We start from the raw sequence: 21982 nt of genomic DNA, 5'->3' as shown, positions 1-21982 counted from the left end.
GCGTCCCTTTCTAGTTTGATGTTTTTCCTTTTCACAGAAATGTTGAGGAACCAGAACCCAATAATGTTTCTCATATTTAATTATTATACATTTATTATAATGAGAAATAACAATAAATCATGTTGAACAAACTAACCTTTTTATTATTGACGAGATAATTATAGAAACATGTTTATGATTGTCCACAGACCAGAGTCTCCAACACCCAGCTGTGTGTCTGTGAAGAGTGACAGGTCTAAAGGAGCTCCTGACTTTGGTGATGAACCTAGACCTCCACACACACAGTATGTGAATCCATTACAATATACACACTATAAGACACAGTGGAGATAATATCACATGCCATTCACCACACAGCCCGTGTATCACAGGTGTAACATTTTGTTTGCCTGAAAGCAGATGTGGAAAAAGTACTCACATTTCGTACTTAAGTAAAAGTATCAATACTGCACTGTAGATGTACTCCATTACAAGTAAATGTCCAGAATTCAAAATGTACTTGAGTAAAAGTAGGAAAGTATTGACAGCTCACAACGTGTCGCGATGCGACGCGTTGTGAGCTTGTAGATCGGTTATTTTCAAATGGCCAACGTATAAAATAGGGCTCAAGTGGTTTACGTATGTTTTAGAATATTATAATATATATTTGAAAATAAGGTTTCAAATATGTAGTGGAGTAGAAGTACAATATTTGGATCCCAGATGTAGTGGAGTAGAAGTAAAAGTATTGGAAATTGGAAATACCCAAGTAAAGTACAAATACCTCAAAACTGTACTTAATACATTACTTAAGTAAATGTACTTAGTTACTTTACAACACTGCCTGAAAGTCACGAGCGGGCGTAGATCACCCACAAGTGTTTGAACCAGGTGGTCACCCTCTCCTCTGGGCTGTGTCCCTCAACCTGTCCCTCCTAAGTCCTCAGTCCTCTTCCGTCCTGTCATCTCATTGATGACCCTCCAGAACACATGTTGACAACTATTACCTCTAGTCTACAGTGATATAAGAACATTATGTACAACTATTACCTCTAGTCTACAGTGATATAAGAACATTATGTACAACTATTACCTCTAGTCTACAGTGATATATAAATTAACATTTGTGTACAACTGGGCTGTGTTTTTGTATCATGTATGCCAGGTGATGCAATACATGTTCATCTATACCAGGGCTACTCAACTTTAGATGGCTCAGGGGCCACTCAGCAAAATGCCAAAAGTCCAAAGGGCCGCAAGCTAAAAATTACTGATGTTGTATTTTGGACGTTTACAATGATTTTGTAACACACTTCATGACAAGTCTAATAATTAAGGAAACGCACAGAAAACAGCCACATTTCCATCTATATATATTAAAGCCAGGCCAAACCTCATTGAACCAAAAGATTGTCATAAATGGAATGATGAAATTATCAAATTTTATCAAATTAGGCTTTATTTACAAAATGTGAAGTGAAAATGAACAGATCTGGTTCAATCTTTTTGTAACCGCCCCTTAAATAACACTGAGAAGGACCAGACTAATATCCACAACAGTGTCTGGGTCTGGGTATGCAATGCTTGTGAACTTTGGCAATGTAAAGGTATGTTTTCTCATGCCAATGAAGCTCCTTTGAATTGAATTGAACAGATAGTAACAGTCAGAATGCAACAATTCAAATCAATGACTCAAATAATATCCTAGTCTTTCTTCTTGTAACAAATAAAATAAATTATAAAATAAAATACAAATCTTGTTTTTCAAACAAGACAAAAGGTCTTGGTAAAATTACATAATTTGACTTGAAGCTGTAGCCATGACCTGACAGGCTGTTATTGATCCAGACCTGTAAATAGACGTTTATACTTATTATTCAATCAACTCAAACCCCAGTATCCCTATTCTTGGGGGACATTCACCAAAAATAGCCGATCTGCAAGCTCACCACAAGATGACGGTTTCCTGCAGGAAAAAGTCTTGACCAGGGGGGGATATCATGGCGCACGCGCAAAGCGCGTGCGCCGAAAATTTTTGATAATTAATTAATTAATTCGAGTAATTAATTCACTTAATTTGTAATATTAATTCTTATTTTTGCCCTATAAAAAACACATGAATGTGCCCATGATGACGGAAAACACAACTACATGCTATCATCCACATTTATTCAACATTGAATAACTTATATTGCCGGTTCGCCACCAAAGGGTTAAAAAAATAGTGTGCACGCTGGTGTATGAATTCGTGCACAGATGATGCACTATGCATGTACACGCTTTTCACAGCTTTCAAACAAAAACATTCGCTTGGAAATCCGTTCAGGCATTCAGGAGATACCAGCCCTTATGTTTTCTTCAAATGTAAACAAACATGGCTGCCATGTTTGAAAGATAGGGTTGGTATGGGGGTTAAACATGCAATTTCGCGATCGCGATCATGCCTAGTACATTGTTGGAGGTCCAAAAAGTTTTTTTGAAAAAAAAAAAAATTTGAAAAAAAAAAAAAAATGTTATACCCTTGGGGGGGCGGGGGGGTTTTCTGGCCAGGCGGGGCGCCTGGCCTGTAAAGTGCTGCAGGAAACCCATCATGTGTTGCTTGTAGATCGGCTATTTTTGGTGAAGAGAGTTGTTATATGGAAAAATAACTCAAGCTCAGTTCAACTCTGCCTCAGTTGCACTGTACTTATAAAACAGTGATTTGAGCTTTGTAAAACACAACATCTCGTTGGAGGAGATTTGTGGTAGAATAGTTCCCTGGCTGATGCTATCTGTTGGAATGCGGTGCTGACTTTTTTTCATTGACGGCGGAGCCGCAGAGACAAGGGCTACGTGTAACGTGCCTACGGGCAGTTCCCCTCTTCATTAGCCTGAAACATGACAGTTGCGACCGTTCATATCGCACGACCGCCATGCGCCCAGTCTCCAGTAGCCCGACTGCGGTTGTCTGCTGCAAAATCTCCGCAAATTTGTCTGTCTGACTGTCTCGTTGTACCAGCTCTAGTGGAGTTGCATCTCACACTGCTGTCAGTGCTGCGCTATGGCTGCGCTCTGTGTGTTGACTGCATTCGCTTCCTGACTACAGAGTGCACTGAGGCTCAAACATCACCGCCTTTGACAGGCTTAGAAAATTAAATATTTTTTTATTTGTATGATCATGACGGGCCGCACAGACATGCGGAAAGGGCCGCATGCGGCCCGCGGGCCGCGGGTTGAGTAGCGCTGATCTATACAATATTTTCAAAACCCATGGGAAAAAGAGCAGATCTACAAGCTCACAACACATGGCATCACAGCACTTCCTGAGCTTGTATATCGGCACTATTCATTGAAAGACAAAGCATATAGGTTTTAAATGTTTAATTAAATAATATAAGTTATTAAACTATCTATTATCTATATTATATTGTGTTCATCTCCACAGAGAGAGACTCAGAACCACACCTGAACAGAAGACATCCAGTCAAACCACAAGTGAAGCCCGACTGCGGTTGTCTGCTGCAAAATCTCCGCAAATTTGTCTGTCTGACTGTCTCGTTGTACCAGCTCTAGTGGAGTTGCATCTCACACTGCTGTCAGTGCTGCGCTATGGCTGCGCTCTGTGTGTTGACTGCATTCGCTTCCTGACTACGGAGTGCACTGAGGCTCAAACATCACCGCCTTTGACAGGCTTAGAAAATTAAATATTTTTTTATTTGTATGATCATGACGGGCCGCACAGACATGCGGAAAGGGCCGCATGCGGCCCGCGGGCCGCGGGTTGAGTAGCGCTGATCTATACAATATTTTCAAAACCCATGGGAAAAAGAGCAGATCTACAAGCTCACAACACATGGCATCACAGCACTTCCTGAGCTTGTATATCGGCACTATTCATTGAAAGACAAAGCATATAGGTTTTAAATGTTTAATTAAATAATATAAGTTATTAAACTATCTATTATCTATATTATATTGTGTTCATCTCCACAGAGAGAGACTCAGAACCACACCTGAACAGAAGACATCCAGTCAAACCACAAGTGAACAAAGTAAGACTGGACACATTTTACACTAATTAACATTTCATATCAATTAATTAATGTTTAGCAGAAAACATCATCAGACTAAATGTCCACATTGTATTCCTGTATCACTGTCCAAATACTGATGATTAACATATACATTTAGACAGAAACAAATGATCCAATGATATTGATTATTTATCAGTTTTTTCTTTATGTGGTCCCTATTTTTTGACAAACTGTAGATTTTCTGGAGGGTATTTAAGAAATAGTTTTAATGGTATGCTATATTACATGTAAAGTTATAAATTAACTTTAACATGTTTAACATGTCTTCATTGTCTTCTCATAGCAGGTGTCAGTCCGCTGGAGTATTTAAAGGTTTATAAGGTCGGTTTGAACCGTCTTGATCGTGTGACATACGTCACTGAAGTGCCCTCCCTCAGCAGCATCTACACAGAGCTCTACCTCTCAGCGGGAGAGAGTGAAGGGGTTAATAACCAACATGAGGTCTGGCAGCTAGAGACAGCTTCCAAGAAGAAGACCCTCCATGACCAACCAATCAAATGCTGTGACATCTTTAAGCCCCTCCTCCTTGGCAGAGATAGACCCAACAGAAGAGTTCTGACCAAGGGCATCGCTGGCATTGGAAAAACCTTCTCTGTGCGTAAGTTCACTCTGGACTGGGCAAGGGGTTTGGAAAATCAAGATGTCATTCTCCTGGTTCCCTTCTCATTCCGGGAGCTGAACCTGGTCAGAGATGAGCAGCACAGTCTTCTCTCACTGATCCATCGTTTCCACCCAGAATTAAAGAAGGTCACAGCAGAGCAGCTCGCTGTCTGGAAGGTTGGCTTCATCTTTGATGGTCTGGATGAAAGCAGGTTTCCGCTGAAATTCAAGAACATTGATATTGATTCTGATGTCTTCAACAACAATGACATCGTTTCTGATGCCACAGTGACATCATCAGTGGACTTGCTGTTGACAAACCTCATCAAGGGGAATCTGCTCCCCTCAGCCCTCCTCTGGATAACTACCAGACCTGCAGCAGCCAATCAGATCCCTCCTGCATATGTTGACTTGGTGACAGAAGTACGAGGCTTCACAGACCCCCAGAAGGAGGAGTTCTTCAGGAAGAGATTCAGTGATGAGAAGCTGGCCAACAAAATCATCTCACACATGAAGACATCAAAGAGCCTCCACATCATGTGTCACATCCCAGTCTTCTGTTGGATCACCGCTACCGTTCTGGAGGACATGTTGAAGACAGACGAGACAGAAAATCTGCCCAAGACACAGACTGCGATGTACAGCCACTTCCTGTGGGTTCAGACCAAGAGGAAGTGGAAGAAGTACCACGATGTGAATCAACAGCAGCTCATGGAGGCTGACAGAGAGGTTATTCTGAAGCTGGGCAGGCTTGCATTTGAACATCTGGACAAAGGTAGCATGATGTTCTACCAAGAAGACCTGGAAGAGTGTGGTCTTGATGTGAAAGACGCCTCGCTGTACTCAGGAGTGTGCACAGAGATCTTCAAAGAAGAGACTGTTCAATCTGAGAGAAAGGTCTACAGCTTTGTTCATCTGAGCATCCAGGAGTTTCTGGCTGCAGTCTACCTGTTCCACTGTTACACACAGAGGAACAAGAAGAGGAACAGGAAGGTACTGAAGACATTCCTGGGAGTTGATGTCAGTTCCTTGGATGACTTCCTGAAGAGAGCCTTTGAAAAATCCTCGAAGAGTAAGAATGGCCACCTGGACCTCTTTCTCCGCTTCCTGCATGGCCTCTCACTGGAGTCCAACCAGAGTCTATTGGGAGGCCTATTGGGTGAGACACAGATCAGTCCAGAGAGCATCCAGAGAGCCATCGACAACCTGAAGGAGATAAAACGTGAGGACGGAGGTATCTCTCCTGACAGATACATCAACATTTTCCACTGTTTGATGGAGATGAACGACCACTCACTGCATCAGGAGATCCAACAGTACCTGGAGTCAGGGGACAGATCAAAGACAAAACTGTCTCACTCCCAGTGTTCAGCTCTGGCCCACATGCTGCTGACGTCAGAGGAGGTTCTGGATGAGTTGGACCTGGACAAATACAACACAACATCTGGAGGGAAACTTAACCTGGTCCCAGCCGTGAGGAACACCAGAAAGGCTCGGTTAGTAGTCATGCAAATAGAAAACGCATCAGAAGAGAATCAATCTACCATCACATCTAAAAGTACAATTAAAAATGATGGTTAATATAAAATATCCAATAATAGTCAGGTCTCAAATAGTGACTGGTGGTATCGTGTGAAAGTGTAAATAAAGGCTAGTCCTATTAAAGCCAGGTAAAACACATCAACAGGGAACAAGGAACATGGTGCCACACAGAACAGAAGAACCCAAGTCCTCTTAGTCTACTGGAAGCCCCCATAGGTCCCATGTTAGACCTAGAAATGTTGAGTAGTGTAAACTTTTATGATTCAGATGTCATCTTTAGGCTTAGCAGATGAGATTAAGCTTGGTTGCCAAAAGTTGCACGTTGAGCAATTTGAGTAATTAGCATAATAAGCTAATTAATTGCCATAAATTGCCATAAACTGGAAATTACTATAAGTCTGCTTCCATTTAACTTAGAAAGGTGATCTAAGAGTCCAAGTCTATGTTTCTGATGACCAGGAAGTAATTTATTACCATGGTGTAGTCATGCAACCTTTCCTCATTTGCATAATTTGCATTAATAATGTAAATATCCGGTAAAATCAGGAAATGGCTTTATTTCTTTGCTTTTACTTAGTCTAAGTTTGTTTTGATGTCCATAACTGAATCTTCTGCCAAAATGAAATTATCCAACGTTTCCTCATTTGCATAATTTGCATAGAATATGTACTAACTAGGTAATAACCAGAAAATAGCTATATATTTTAGCTTCTATAGTCAATTCAGGAAAACACAATCATTAGCCATTAATATGGATCCATGTCCAATGTCCATTCAAAATGTTATTATCAACTAGGAATACTGTTCCTTCAAAACAGTGTGGGCTCGCATCCACCCAAAAAATAATAGTAAAAGGTGTCAAGGTCCCAGGAAATGCTCTCTTTCATTTTACTGATGGGCCCAGTCCGGCCTGTTCGAAGTGGAGCGGTGAATCTGAGCAGCTATACCCTGTGTGTGTGTGTATGTACTGTACTGTACTGTACTGTACTGTACTGTACTGTACTGTACTGTACTGTACTGTACCTTACTGTACCTTACTGTACCTTACTGTACTGTACTGTACTGTACCTTACTGTACCTTACTGTACTGTACTCTACTGCACTTCTTGGCATGATGAACCTTAAACTGGCAGATTGAACAGCACACAGGATTCGAAACAGTAATCATAGCCTACAATGGTAATGTAGCGTGGTTGCTGTTTCGAATCCTGTGTCATGTTCAATCTGTTAGTTTAAGGTTTAGGAGAGGTCCAGGATATGAAACAACCTGGCCATTACGCCTGGACCTTTCATGAATTTTAAACCGGTCTCAAGTGCAAGTGTAATGGCCAAGACAGATCTAAATTAACATGAACAACACAGCATTTGATTGGTCTGTTCTGTTTGGCTAACACATGTCGTCATGAGTAGAACAGTTTCTGATTGGTCGATTCTTATGTTTAATTACTCAACTAGCCAATCGATGAAGAATGAAAGAATCGCCCGTGCTAATATGTTTTAGCTAAATAAACCGAAAGTGAAATATAGGAGCGGTTTGCACCGCTCAAAAATATAATGAATGTTAATAGTCTATTCAATTATGTCACGGCTAGGGATGGGTATCGTAAAGATTTTAGCGATTCCTTTATTGTTGCTGTTGGGATTAAAACGGCTCGTACTGTGGCTTTGGAAACAAACTGTCATCCTCCATGACACAAACTAGTTATCCTAGACCTAGCCTATGCTAGCGCATCCGACCAAGACAACCTGACGAGACGACACAAGGAAAACATTAAACAACAGTGTGGCTGTTGTCTGCTGCTGCGTGTGCATGTAGATGTGTGTGCCAGGGACGTGCAGAGTATGTTAGAGAGGCAGGGGATGACATTTCTAAAAGAGGGAAATTCTTTCAACATAAGATGCTGCATTCGAGTTCAGGAGCTGCATTCAGGTATGGCACGGAAATAAGCCTGTCACGATTATGACATTTTACAAGACAATTAATTTTCACTCAAATAATTGCGATTAACAATTTAATTGTGTGTTTTTTTGTCGTTGACAATCACATTTCTGTTTGGCTTTTAGGCTTTGAAGTTGCACATGGTAGATATGACACATAACCTAAATATACAAAGAAATTACTGACATATTTGACAACTTTATACTTAAAAAAAAACATTGATAGTGGAAATAGCCGATCTACACGCTCACAACGCGTTGTGAAATTGTAGATCTGCTATTTCCACATTTTTTTACTTCAAAAGAAATATATGAAAAATTTTCAACGTGGAAACGATTATGACGATTATGAAAAATAATCGCGATTATGTCAAATAATCGCGATTATGTCAAATAATTGCGATTAGACGATTATGTAATAATTGTGACAGCCCTACACGGAAAGGCATTTGCATTTCTTTCACCATAGTAAAAAACTGCATTCATGGTCTCGAGAGGACACTTTTTACAGATGGATAAAAGTTCAGGGGCCCAAGCCCCCTTTTATGTGTGCACGTGGCACTGTGTGCAGAGTCGCGGCTTGCAACACGATTTTCAGCTTTCAGACTATAGGAAAGCTGACGCCTCATTATCAAAATTAGCGTGAAATATACAGCCAGACTTTAGAACGCCTCTGCTTAGACAACATGTTGGCTGTGGTCTAACAAAACAAGGCAGCGTGTCGCGTGTGTGATGTCATCGCGCATATGCAGGCATCGATAGCGGAATCGTTAAGGAATTTTGCTAATGATTCCAAGGAATCGATCCACCGGGAACCGGTTCTCAACAAGAACCAGTTCTCGATACCCATCCCTAGTCATAGCATCGATACAGAATAGTGCATGGCCACATTAGTCCACCTTAGAATTAATACATTTAAACACCTATAGGTTTTATCCCATGGATCCAGGAGACCAGAGATCATGTACCACTGGTGTAATAATGATTTCTTCCACAGGCCACTGTACAGTGAACCTAACTATCCAGTGTGGTAACTGTAGCCCTTACTGTCTCAGAGAGAGAAATACTTAAATGGGAGCTGTCGCTTGAAATTCATGTCAATTAAACTAACAAAACATAGCAAACATAGCAAAATGCCACCATTCCCAATGTGGGAGGAGCAGTGTGCCAAAATCTTGGATCACCTCTGAGGAAACCAAACTCATAAACGTTTAAACTATTTCCAGGCTAAATGATCTCCAATGACGAATGACATTCATGTGTTTTTTTTTGTTTTTGTTTTTTTAATATCAGAAAGTGTTTTCAACAAAGGGATTCATGGCTCGTTAAGACACTTGACATCAAACTGTGAGCCTTTTTTGGAGTGGGTCATGGGTAGTTTTCATGTGTTAATCTCAGCTTCCATTTACTTCATTTAATCTCAAATATTGTCTTCCTTTTTGGATTCTTCATTCGCCGTAAAGGATACAAAAAAAATCCTTTTATTTCACACATCACATCAAGTCTACAATAGAAATAGTCATTTTTTGATGAACTTCCCCTTTATAAAGCAAGTAATTTTATGCTTCATTGTGCGTGGTTTTCACTCCAAAAATAGACGTTCTACAAGATAGATGTAGATGAGCTTGTAAATGAGCTATTTTCAGCATTAAGTTTAGAACAAATCGGGTATTGTGATGTCATCACAGCCAACCAAGATACATTTTAGTTGACTAAATCAACTGTAGATTTAGTCTTATGATATTAAGTCAACTAAAACATTTGAAATGATATGACTTATCCAAAAGACTGATTAAAACTACATCACAAGTTGCTGTCAAAATTAACACTGCTTGGTCATTACCTAGGTTTACTGATTTTCATGAGGAATTAATACATTAGTTCATAGAATAGAACAAGTTCAGAGCACATTAAAAACTGTAGTATACATATTATTTATCTGTCTTTCACTTTTACATTTAGTGGTTCCTTGTGTTCTTATGACCTAATATAATATATGGCCAACTAGATTTACATTCTCGTTGTTAATCAACTGTATGAACTTGATCTAATGTGTCTGATTTGACATACCGGTAATCTACATTCACAGACTTGTTGGCTGTCAACTAAATGAGCCAGACTTTGAAATTGTGGCTTCAGCTCTCAGCTCTAAACCTTCACATCTAAGAGAATTGGATCTCAGTTATAATGACGTGAAGGATTCATTCATGGAACTCATCTCTGCTGGATTAAAGAGCCCCCATTGTGAACTGGAGATACTGAGGTCAGATTAATTAACCACCATTATTTAGATTTGTTCTGTTTTATTATGTATTGTTTGATTAAAATAAGAGGAGTGTGCATTAAGTTGACATCATGGTATCCCACTCTGGCATCACATCACAATGATACGGTACAGTAAATACAATATGTGATCCATCTGCTAGGGAATTATCACGTCCAGTTACACAATCATTGAGGGTCGAATTGGTGTAAATACAGACTGGAAGGTTTGCTGGTACCCCAGCCCACCAGCACCAGCAATCTGGTGTCCGTTTCATTTAGTGAATAAGGTTGATATCATGGTAACAAAAACTGACTAGAAACAAGAATATTCCCATGGAGATCCCTGATGTCATCAATATTAAGCCCATAGCTTGGAATGCCCATACATGGACATATCTTTTTTGAGTCTCATGTGGTCTATAACATAAGACTTCTATGATGTCAGACGTCAGTCATATCCATATTTGGGAAAATATTTTTGTCCATATTCTGTCCAACTTAAACAACCAACCGCAACTCGAATCACACTTGCAGATGAATTCCGTCTTGTGTGAATTCTGTCCTGTGCAACCTGTTTTTTTTGCCCTTAGGCGTCTTACTGGTTTATATATTATGTACATTTTAATAACTATGTGATTACCATCTACTACTGTATACCTGGTAACTACCCTGCTGTCTGTCTGTCTGTCTGTCTGTCTGTCTGTCTGTCTGTCTGTCTGTCTGTCTGTCTGTCTGTCTGTCTGTCTGTCTGTCTGTCTGTCTGTCTGTCTGTCTGTCTGTCTGTCCTCTCAGTCAGTTTGCTGGATCATCTGTTGTTAACTTGCTGCTTCCTGTTTCCTGTCAGTTAGCTTCCTGTTGGAAGATGACCATGATTTACTTCACATTATTCCTGCCTGCCTGTTCTTTCCATCTCTTTGGTCCCTCCTCCAAAACCCTGATAATCAATCCAGATATGTAATGTTTAATTACAGACTTGCTGGCTGTAACATCACACAGACAGGATTTGACATCCTGGTCTCAGCTCTCAGATCTAATCTTTCCCATTTGAAAGAATTGGACATCAGTTTCTACTGCCTGCAGGAATCACAACTGGACCAACTCTCTGCTCTACTGAAGAGTGAAGAGTGTAGACTGCAGATCCTGAGGTAAATAAATAGTAATAAATAGTTTTCTCTCTGTGTGGATCTCTACTTGAACATCAACAGCACTTTGTTAAATATGGATTTCTCTGCAGGTTGTCAGGATGTGGGCTCACAGAGGAAGGCTGTTCTTCTCTGGCTTCAGCTTTGACCTTCAACCCCTCCCATCTGAAACAGCTGGACTTGAACTTCAGCCACTTAGGAGGCTCTGGTCTGAAGAAGCTCTCTGCTGCACTGGAGACTCTGAAGTGAGTAGACTTGGACTGTGGCCATGTTGGTTAGTGCAGTGTTTCCCTTACAATGTTGAACTGGCTGGCCAGGTGGAAGGGGGCTTCACCTTTTTTTCTTCATTCGTCTTTTTTTTTTTAAGATTTCAAAATTATAATTCAATTAAAAAACATGTTTAGAGTGCGTTTCACGTTTTGTCCCTTGGCTCACTTTATCAAAGTCAGTATGGAACTCTGTAAATAAAATGTGCCCACTGTGTTCTAGGAGAACAGATCTTTAGTGTTCCAAGAGGCTTGGACACTAAAACAAAACACTGTTTTTACCAGTTCAGTCTTTACTCTGGGACAATTAGTGCCAGACGATCATTTGATCCTATAGATCCATGGTTCTATTCATAGATTTAATATATAGTGATAGTGTCCTATATTCTAACATAGATTTAATATACAGTGATGGTGTCCTATATTCTAACATAGATTTAATATACAGTTATAGTGTCCTATATTCTAACATATATTTATTATACAGTGATAGTGTCCTATATTCTAACATAGATGTAATATACAGTGATAGTGTCCTATATTCTATCATAGATTTAATATACAGTGATAGTGTCCTATATTCTATCATAGATTTAATATACAGTGATAGTGTCCTATATTCTATCAGAGATTTAATATACAGTGATAGTGTCCTATATTCTAACATAGATTTAATATACAGTGATAGTGTGCCAAAAATGGAGGAGACTTGATTTGTATCCTTCTGAAACACTTCTTTACTGTTATTTGTGTTCAAGAATTTCTGTGTGTGTGTGTGTGTGTGTGTGTGTGTGTGTGTGTGTGTGTGTGTGTGTGTGTGTGTGTGTGTGTGTGTGTGTGTGTGTGTGTGTGTGTGTGTGTGTGTGTGTGTGTGTGTGTGTGTGTGTGCAAAAGGAACAGAACTATGTCAGGTAGTGGAGACAGTGTGTTAGACAGTCAGACATTGATTCATTGTTGTTCTTTTTCCTACAGTGTGAATCATTCAGGAGAACACTGGATTAAACCTCAACTCTGTGAGTATCTGTCTGTCTGTCTGTCTGTCTGTCTGTCTGTCTGTCTGTCTGTCTGTCTGTCTGTCTGTCTGTCTGTCTGTCTGTCTGTCACATTGACATTTCATACACTCTTTTATACTCTGTTGGCCCCTCCCTCCCTGTATTCAGGGGATATTATACAAACCTTCAGCAATGTGTTTTAAAGGTGTTTAGTAACACAATCCAAAACATTGAAATTCAACCCCCCTCCAGGGCAGTGGTTCCCAAACTGGGGTTCAGGACCCCCTAGAGAGACCATTTAAAACACAGTTCAATCAGTGTGTGCTTAGCTCTTATTCAGCAGATAAAAAAAGTGTTGAGAAGTGTGGTGTTGCTGACCACATCCATAGAGGGGAGAGGGGGAACAGCCCAGGACCTCATGCTCCCCTCTACCCAGGTGAGGAGCACCCTAGTCCTGCTCCACTCCTCCACTCCATCCAGGAGGACCTCTGGAGGAACCAGAGGACCTCCAGGTGATCTGGACTCCTGAGGAGCAGTGTCTCCTAGGATTCAACAAACTAATAAAGATACCTTTTTAATTTGACACGCTCCCACAAATATAGATTCTCACACAAAACAAGGCTTTGTGACGAGCAGGAAAAGTGGGCGTGGCTGTTCCCGCTGCCCTAGGGGAGTTTCAACCTTTTGAAATGTGTTACTAGACATCTTTACAAACACATTAGTGAGGAAATGTCTTGAGAAGGAATTCATTCCATGTTTGGACATTTTTCTGTCTTGACAACCAGTGGTGGACAAAGTATTTACTTGAGTAAATTCTCAAGTATAAAAAAGTACAAATTACAACTACAGTACTTTTACATTTTTTATCAATGCATTGTTGTATTGAAATGAAGAACATTTCCCCCAAAAATAAATGCATTAAAACAGAACTGTCTAAATATAGTGAAAATAGACGATCTACAACCTCACAACGTCTGTCTTTCTGTCGTGTTTGTTGCATTGCAACATGTTGTGAGCTTGAAGATCTGCTGTTTTAGAATTATGAATACAGAATAGGTTCACTAGGGTTCAAGTGGTTAATTAAACCTGCAATCAGGAACTGATTTTAATTAATAAAACATTATTTTAATGATATTTATTTTGTATGTTAAACACTTAAACCCACGTCACTGACTGGAGTTCCTCAGGGCTCTGAAAAATATCAGATCTACAAGCTCACAAGCACAAATGGTTCCTCAAAGAACCTTCTTTGAACCATTAACCATTTAAACCCTGCGTCCCAATGTTGGACATGTCTTAATACGTGAACATTCATCGTAAATAGCAGATCTAAAAGCTTACAGCACATCGTGCTACGACACGTTTTAAGCTTGTAGATCGGCTATTTTGGACACCGGTCGATGAAGGGTTAAAGTGGTTGATGGTTCTTTATAGCATTGGTTCTCAAAGCGTGGTCTGGGGACCCCCAGGGGTCCTTAGGGGGTTCCAGGGGGTCCCCAGCAAAATGTTTAATACAGCATTACACTCATTTGAACCACTTTATCCATGTTTTACACGTTGGCTATTTAACACATTTAGAGCTAGAAAACATCTATGCTCAAAACGCGTCACTTCACGCCATGTTTGGAGCTTGTAGATCTAGTACTTTAGGTACTTTTGTGTAATGCTGTAGTATGATCAAGTACAGTATAGGGGGCGCTAACTTAGGTAAAATCACAACAGGTTAGAATATGGAGAAAAGAGTTTTCTGACATTCCTTGTTGCTAAATATAAAGATCTAATCTAAAATGACACAGATGTTTTATAGCTCTAAATGTGTTAAATAGCCAACGTGTAAAATATGGATGAAGTGGTTCAAATTAATGGGATGCTGTATTAACACATTAGGTCTGCAGATCTACAAGATCACAGTGCATCACTTGGTGCCGTGCTGTAATGTTGTAGACCTGCTATTACTGTATGAAAAAATATGAACGTGTGTGTGTGTGTGTGTGTGTGTGTGTGTGTGTGTGTGTGTGTGTGTGTGTGTGTGTGTGTGTGTGTGTGTGTGTGTGTGTGTGTGTGTGTGTGTGTGTGTGTGTGTGTGTGTGTGCGTGCGTGCGTGCGTGCGTGCGTGCGTGCGTGCGTGTGTGCACAACACATCGCGATGCAACGTGTTGTGAGCAAATTTTTTTTCAAGTATTCACTAAATGGTTAAAGTGGTTACACTGATTTTGGTGCTATACACATTAATGTTGCTGGGGACCCTTGGGGGTCCCTGGACCCCACTTTGAGAACTACTGTATTAATGATCTTTAAATCTGTACAATATTCACAATATTCATGTTTAAATGTGTTAGCCCCCCCCCCCCCCCCCCCATCGCTATGGAAACCAAACCATATTGATTCTGTAACAACCCCCCCCCCCAAAAAACAAACAAAAACAAAACACAAATAACAAACAAAACAAAACAAAACAAAACAAAAAACATCACAACTGACCTTGATAATTACATTGTTACTGCGTGCGTGCGTGCGTGCATGCGTGCGTGCGTGCGTGCGTGTCACTCAGTGAGGGATGTTTTTAATGTTTACTGTGTTGTTTTCTCATCAGATTCACATCGTCTCACACTGGACACAAACACAGCAAGCAGATTCCTCTCTCTGCCTGAGAACAACCGGAAGGCGACCCGGGTGAAACAGCCTCATTCATATCCTGATCATCCAGACAGGTTTGATGGACAGGTCAATGTTCTGTGTACAGAGGGTCTGACTGGACGCTGTTACTGGGAGGTAGAGAGGAGTGGAGGGGTTTCTATAGGAGTGACCTACAGAGGAATCAGTAGGAAAGGACAGGGTGAGGACTGTGGGCTTGGATTCAATAAAATGTCCTGGAAACTGACCTGTAGACATGGTAACCCTGGTAACAGATACTCTGTCACACACAATAGTAAGGAGACTTTCCTTCCTGATCGTCCCTCTGACTCCAACAGAGTAGCAGTGTATCTGGACTGTCCTGGTGGGATTCTGTCCTTCTATGAAGTGTCTTCAGACTCACTGAGACACCTTTACACCGTCCAAACCACATTCACTGAACCTCTCTATGCTGGCTTTGGGTTAATGCCTAACTCCTCTGTGTCTCTGTGTGAGGACAGACAGACAGACAGACAGGGTGTGAGGACAGACAGACAGGGTGTTGTATCATAATGTAATAATCAGGAACAGGTGTGGTGGTTGGCGGGGTTGTTTACAGAATCAATATGATTTGGGTTCCATTGCGATGGGGTGTGTGTGTGGGGAGGGGGGGGCTCTGTGTGTCTAACACATTTAAACATTAATATTGTACAGATTTATAGATCATGAATACAGTGGTTCTCAAAGTGGGGTCCAGGGACCCCCAGGGGTCATTGAGGGGGTTCCAGGGGGTCCCCAGCAACATTCATGTATATAGCATCAAAATCAGAGTAACCACTTCAACCATTTACTGTATGAATGAAATAGCAGATCTACAAGCTCACAACGCGCCACACTGTGGCACGTTGTGAGCTTGTAGATCTGCTATTTTCAAACAAGGAATTTTGTAAAAATTGAGTCTCTGGCACAAATTTCTCAGATTGACATGAAACGGTTTGCTCTCAACCTGTGGGTCTGGACCCCCAGAGGGACCCCCATCAGGGGACCACCAGAGGGACCCCCAGGGGGTCCCCAGATGACAGTGAAGTGACAATGAAAGCACTTCTAAAAGTAATGAAACTATAAACTGGTCAAACATTGGACAAATTGTCAAATAACAAAGAGGCAAATATAGTGAAAATAGCAGATCTACAAGCTCACAACGCCTCGCAACGTGGAACTGAGTCTAACCAAATGTAATGTGTCAACTCCTAAAATTTACAGTTTGTCAGGGTGGGGGTCCCCAGTTCAAACCTGATTATATATGATTATTTTGGGGGGTCTCCAGTTCAAATATTATTTTGGGGGTCGTGACCACAGACCACAGAACATCTGGTCTAGAACATTTAAACATGAATGTTGTAAAGTTTTGTTGATAATGGAAACTCCAATGAAGTGTTTTGAAAATCCTTGTTTTTTTTTACCTATAACATTTTAAACATTTATTTCCAACCTTTCTTGTATTTTACTAATATCTTACAATGCTATTGTATTTAAATTGTGCCAAAGTTACATTAAATACTGATACAATTGTGTTAATTAAAAAATAATAACAATAATGTAATTTTTGAAGTGAGGGTTATTCTGTGCTCACGCTGCACGCACGCACGCACGCACGCACGCACGCACGCACGCACACACACAGTAATCATTGCTGTAGAGTGTTTGTTCAGTAACAGTGCATTTATATAGCGCCTTTATCCAAGGCCCTTGCACAGAGATTGTGCATTACATTCACCCATTCACACACACATTCATACACCGATGGCAGAGGAAACCATGCAAGACACCAACCTGCTCACCAGGAGCAACTAGGGGTTCAGAGTCTTGCTCAAGGACTCTTCAACACTAACTCTGGGGGAGCCCGGGATCGAACTGGGAACCCTTCAGGAACCCTCTGTGTTCTAAGACTGCAACTCTACCCCTGAGCCACTGAGCCACTGCTGCCCCCTGCTGACGTCAGCTGGTAAGTGCTTGAGGGTTCAGGCTGCAAGGACTCCAAATGGTAGAAAAGGAATGGAACAACACTTTAGATGAGTGTTTCACACTTTACATCACATTTAAAACTCTTTACTGTCCTTATTTACAGTCATTGCTTTAAATGTTGTGATTGTTATGATTATATATAATATTTACGTATAATATTTACGTTAATCTGTTTGTTTTAATTTCTTTTTAGTATAACAATTCTCACATCGTTTTAATCTCTGGTCACCATCTGTAAATAATTAAAATAAAATACATTTTATGTCATATTATGAGTTACATTGTTGCTTTATAGGAAGGGTCTTCAACAGGGGGTCCTCGCAGCCTCGCAGCACGAGGCGTTGTGAGCTTGTAGATCGGCTCTTTTCGGCAAAGAGGTTTGGTGTAGAGGGGAAAAAGAGCAGAACAAGTACAGAGTGAAAGGTCAAGTTTATTAAGTATTGACGGTTCAAGTGGTTAAATATCTGAAAACACAAAGTGACATGAATGAATCCAAAATACACATTGTGCTGTGAAAGAATGAAACTATATGGAATCTATGAAAAGGTTGTGGGGGTCCCTGATCCATCTCTCTCTCAACTAAGGGGTCCTTGGCCTGAAAACGTTGAAGACCCCTGCTTTATAGAACTTTACATTCATGTCATTATGGTACATAAATATGTAAATCTTTCCTCCTAATATACAGTAGTAGGCTATGTCTCGAGGAAAACTAGAGAGAATATCAGTTTCCATTAAAGGACAGATTGAAAATAACTTCATACTTGATGTTTAACCACTTGAACCCTAGCATCCCTATTCTGGGGGGACATTCACCAAAAATAGCAGATCTACAAGATCTCACGTTGTTGATCGGCTGTGAGCCCTGTGCTCTGATATACTGTAGATTATAACCAGTTTAACCCAGTTTAAATATCTTAAAACTGGCAATGAGTAACATTGTTGCTTTATAGAACCTTACATTTATGTCATATTATCAGTTACAAAATGGACCCCTAGGTCTGTAACTCTGAGAGTGTACAAATGGAACCAAATGGACCCTTACAGGTCTGTAACTCTGAGAGGGTACAAACAGAACCAGAGTTACCCTTTAAGAATTACAGACAAAAAAGAAAAGAAAACTAGTATAACTTCATTCATTCATATTTTTTTAATGAACAACAGATGTGGTGTAAAACATGAATGAATAAATGAATGAATGAATGAATGAATGAGTGCTGCCTAACAACCAACTAGCCAATCAGTGCGTGACCAAACCGTCCCTCCAGGCAATGGGATACCTCAGTCTACACAGAACATGTGGAGCTACTAGACTACAGTCATTTATAAATCAGTGGAAATGAGTGGGAATCTATAGATCTAAGTTGTGGAGTCCACTAATGATGCAGTGTGTGGACACACCTTGAAACAGGTACGTTACACACATGTTTCATTCATTACAATATTACCAGCTGTTTGTTATTGTCAACAACAACACACATGTTTCATTCATTACAATACCGGCTGTTTGTCATTGTCAACAACAACAACAACACACATGTTTCATTCATTACAATACCAGCTGTTTGTCATTGTCAACAACAACAACACACATGTTTCATTCATTACAATACCAGCTGTTTGTTATTGTCAACAACAACACACATGTTTCATTCATTACAATACCAGCTGTTTGTCATTGTCAACAACAACAACAACACACATGTTTCATTCATTACAATACCAGCTGTTTGTCATTGTCAACAACAACAACACACATGTTTCATTCATTACAATACCAGCTGTGTGTCATTGTCAACAACAACAACAACACACATGTTTCATTCATTACAATACCAGCTGTTTGTTATTGTCAACAACAACAACCACCACCCAGAAAATGCTTCATGAATGAGGCTAGAACAATGTTTGTCACTTCGTTTTGTTCTCTGTAAAGAACCGTTTCATCCACCACAACCCCTGAGTTACATTGTTGCCTTTATAGAACCATACATTTATGTCATATTATGATACGTAAATGAATAGGCCTACATCTTCCCAAGATACAGTAGTATGTCACGAGGACAACCTGAGAGAATATCTGTTATTATTGTCCATTATTTATAGGACAGATTGAAAATAACTTCATCCTTGACTACTTGAACCCCAGCAGACCCCATTTGTGTCAGAGAATCATGTATTTTCTACTGCTTCTGCCCACCCTGCTGATCACATTAGTGGTTCTCAATGTGTGGTCCAGGGACCACCAGGGGTCCTTGAGGGGGTTCCATATGGACTGTAACTCTGAGAGTGTACAAATGGAACCAAATGGACCCTTACAGGTCTGTAACTCTGAGAGTGTACAAATGGACCTGTAACGGTCGATGGGGAATCCAAGCTAATAGAATAGAAACCATTATAGAAACTGTAATGGAAGTGAAATGGAATGGAGATTCCATTTCTTCTAGTTTTTTACAATTTGTTGTCGCCATCACGGCGCCAACTCACTACTGCCGCGCAGGTCAGAGGACCGGTGACCGCGCCTAGTGTGGAGGGCACCGTAGTCTCGCTGGGTGTTATTTGCGACGTTGGAAGCGCTGTTTTGTAAAAACAGTATTCAACCAGAAAAAGCGTCACCATCCGGTGGAATATTTTTAATTTCGCCCTATAAATATATTTTAAGCGTGTGGTGGCGGGCCCAGACTGTGTCCACTAAGTAGAGTAAGCTTTCAACTGTCCACTGATACCTTTGGTTTGGTGAGGGGCGAAACATTTTTTGTTATTTTCTGACCAGACGGCGGGGTTTTCCGGTTTTGCCAAGGAATACGGAGGTAGAGGAACATAGCGTTAGGTAGAACTCCACTAACAGGAATGTCCCTCCTGGGCTACTGTGGAGAGAGACAGGCCAGAGCTCCTCACTTCCTGCTACCCAGATTGTTTGGCTCACTATAAACACCACAGCTAGTATGGGTGCATTTCCCTCTGCTGTCCCTGTGTTAGCAGGTCGAGTTGTTGAGTCTAACACACGGAATTGTATCCCTAACATAACATGTCTGTCCTCCTTCTCCCCTCTCTCTGCAGATGACGTCATAAAACTAGTGACTTCCTCTAGACCTACCACCTGTGCCCTGGATCCAATCCCTTCTCCACTCTTCCAGACGATCGCACCTGACCTACTCCCCTTCATAACCGCCATCATCAACAGTTCTGTAACCTCAGGCTGTGTCCCAGCTGCCTTCAAGGCAGCCAGAGTATCACCACTCCTCAAAAAACCAACTCTTGACCCCTCGGACGTCAAGAACTACAGACCGGTATCCCTCCTCTCATTTCTTTCAAAAACCCTTGAACGTGTGGTCTCTAACCAGCTTTCTCTCCATCTCTCACAGAACAACCTGCTGGATCCCAACCAGTCAGGTTTTAAACCGGCCCATTCTACAGAAACGGCACTCCTAGCAGTCACAGAAGCACTCCATGCTGCCCAGGCTGCCTCCCACTCTGCAGTCCTGATTCTTCTGGATCTATCAGCAGCATTCGACACAGTGAATCACCAGCTGCTCCTGGACACCCTTGCTGACCTAGGCATCACCGGGACGGCACTAAAGTGGTTCGCCTCCTACCTGTCGGACCGGACCTACCAGGTCTCATGGAAAGGTTTGCTTTCATCCCCCCGAACCCTCCACACGGGAGTCCCCCAGGGATCCGTACTTGGCCCTCTGCTTTTCTCCCTGTACACCAAATCCCTTGGTGCTGTAATATCTGCTCACAATCTATCCTATCACTGCTACGCTGATGACACTCAACTGTTTTTGTCCTTCCCCCCTTCTGCCACCCAGGTGGAAGAACGCATTGCTGCATGTCTGGCCGACATCTCACAGTGGATGTCAGCCCACCACCTTAAGCTGAACCCGGACAAGACAGAGCTACTCTTCTTCCCAGCTAAGTCTTGCCCCATGCAAGATCTCACTATTTCCATAGATAATGCATTGGTGACTTCAGTTCCTACTGCTAGAAACCTTGGTGTGGTCCTGGACAGCCAGCTATCATTCAAGGCACACATTGCATCAGTCACCCGGTCCTGTAGGTTCACACTCTATAACATCCGTAAGGTCAGACCCTTCCTCACCCAGGAGGCAGCCCAGCTCCTCATTCAGACATCTGTCATATCAAAGCTTGACTATTGTAACTCTCTCCTCACTGGTCTCCCGGCATGTGCACTTAAACCTCTCCAACTGATCCAAAATGCCGCGGCACGACTGGTCTTCAACCAGCCTAAGTTCTCACATGTCTCTCCCCTTCTCCGCAGCCTCCACTGGCTCCCGGTTGCGGCCCGCACTGAATACAAAACACTGATGCTGACCTTCAAAGCAGCCAAAGGTATGGCTCCTCCATACCTCCAAAACCTGATCAACCCCTACACCCCCACCCGCTCACTTAGATCAGCCAACACAGGGATGCTGACAGAACCCTCGCTAAAAACTCCAGGGCAAAAATCCACTCGTCCGAGACAGTTTGCCCTCCTGGCCCCCAAGTTGTGGAATAAACTCCCTGTCGCACTTAGAACAACGGACTCA

At 41.4% G+C, this 21982-nt stretch overlaps 1 protein-coding gene across 1 annotated transcript in view; it reads left to right on the top strand.

The window, feature by feature from the left end:
• Positions 1 to 21982, top strand: part of LOC308308525 (protein NLRC3-like) — a gene marked incomplete at its 5' end in the record, with an annotated part of 121727 nt that overhangs the window by 17670 nt on the left and 82075 nt on the right. Inside the window, 4 exons of the mRNA XM_080753936.1 lie at positions 4459 to 6125; positions 11639 to 11716; positions 12806 to 12818; positions 15391 to 15950. Of these exons, the coding sequence (XP_080610062.1) occupies positions 4459 to 6125; positions 11639 to 11716; positions 12806 to 12818; positions 15391 to 15950 (2318 nt within the window). The remainder of the gene's footprint in view (positions 1 to 4458; positions 6126 to 11638; positions 11717 to 12805; positions 12819 to 15390; positions 15951 to 21982) is intronic.

Source organism: Nannobrachium achirus, assembly GCF_963921795.1.
Source record: "Nannobrachium achirus genome assembly, chromosome: 23".
Lineage (NCBI taxonomy): Eukaryota > Metazoa > Chordata > Actinopteri > Myctophiformes > Myctophidae > Nannobrachium > Nannobrachium achirus.
Note: the sequence above shows the minus strand (reverse complement) of the source record. Positions and strands in the feature narration are given on the sequence as shown.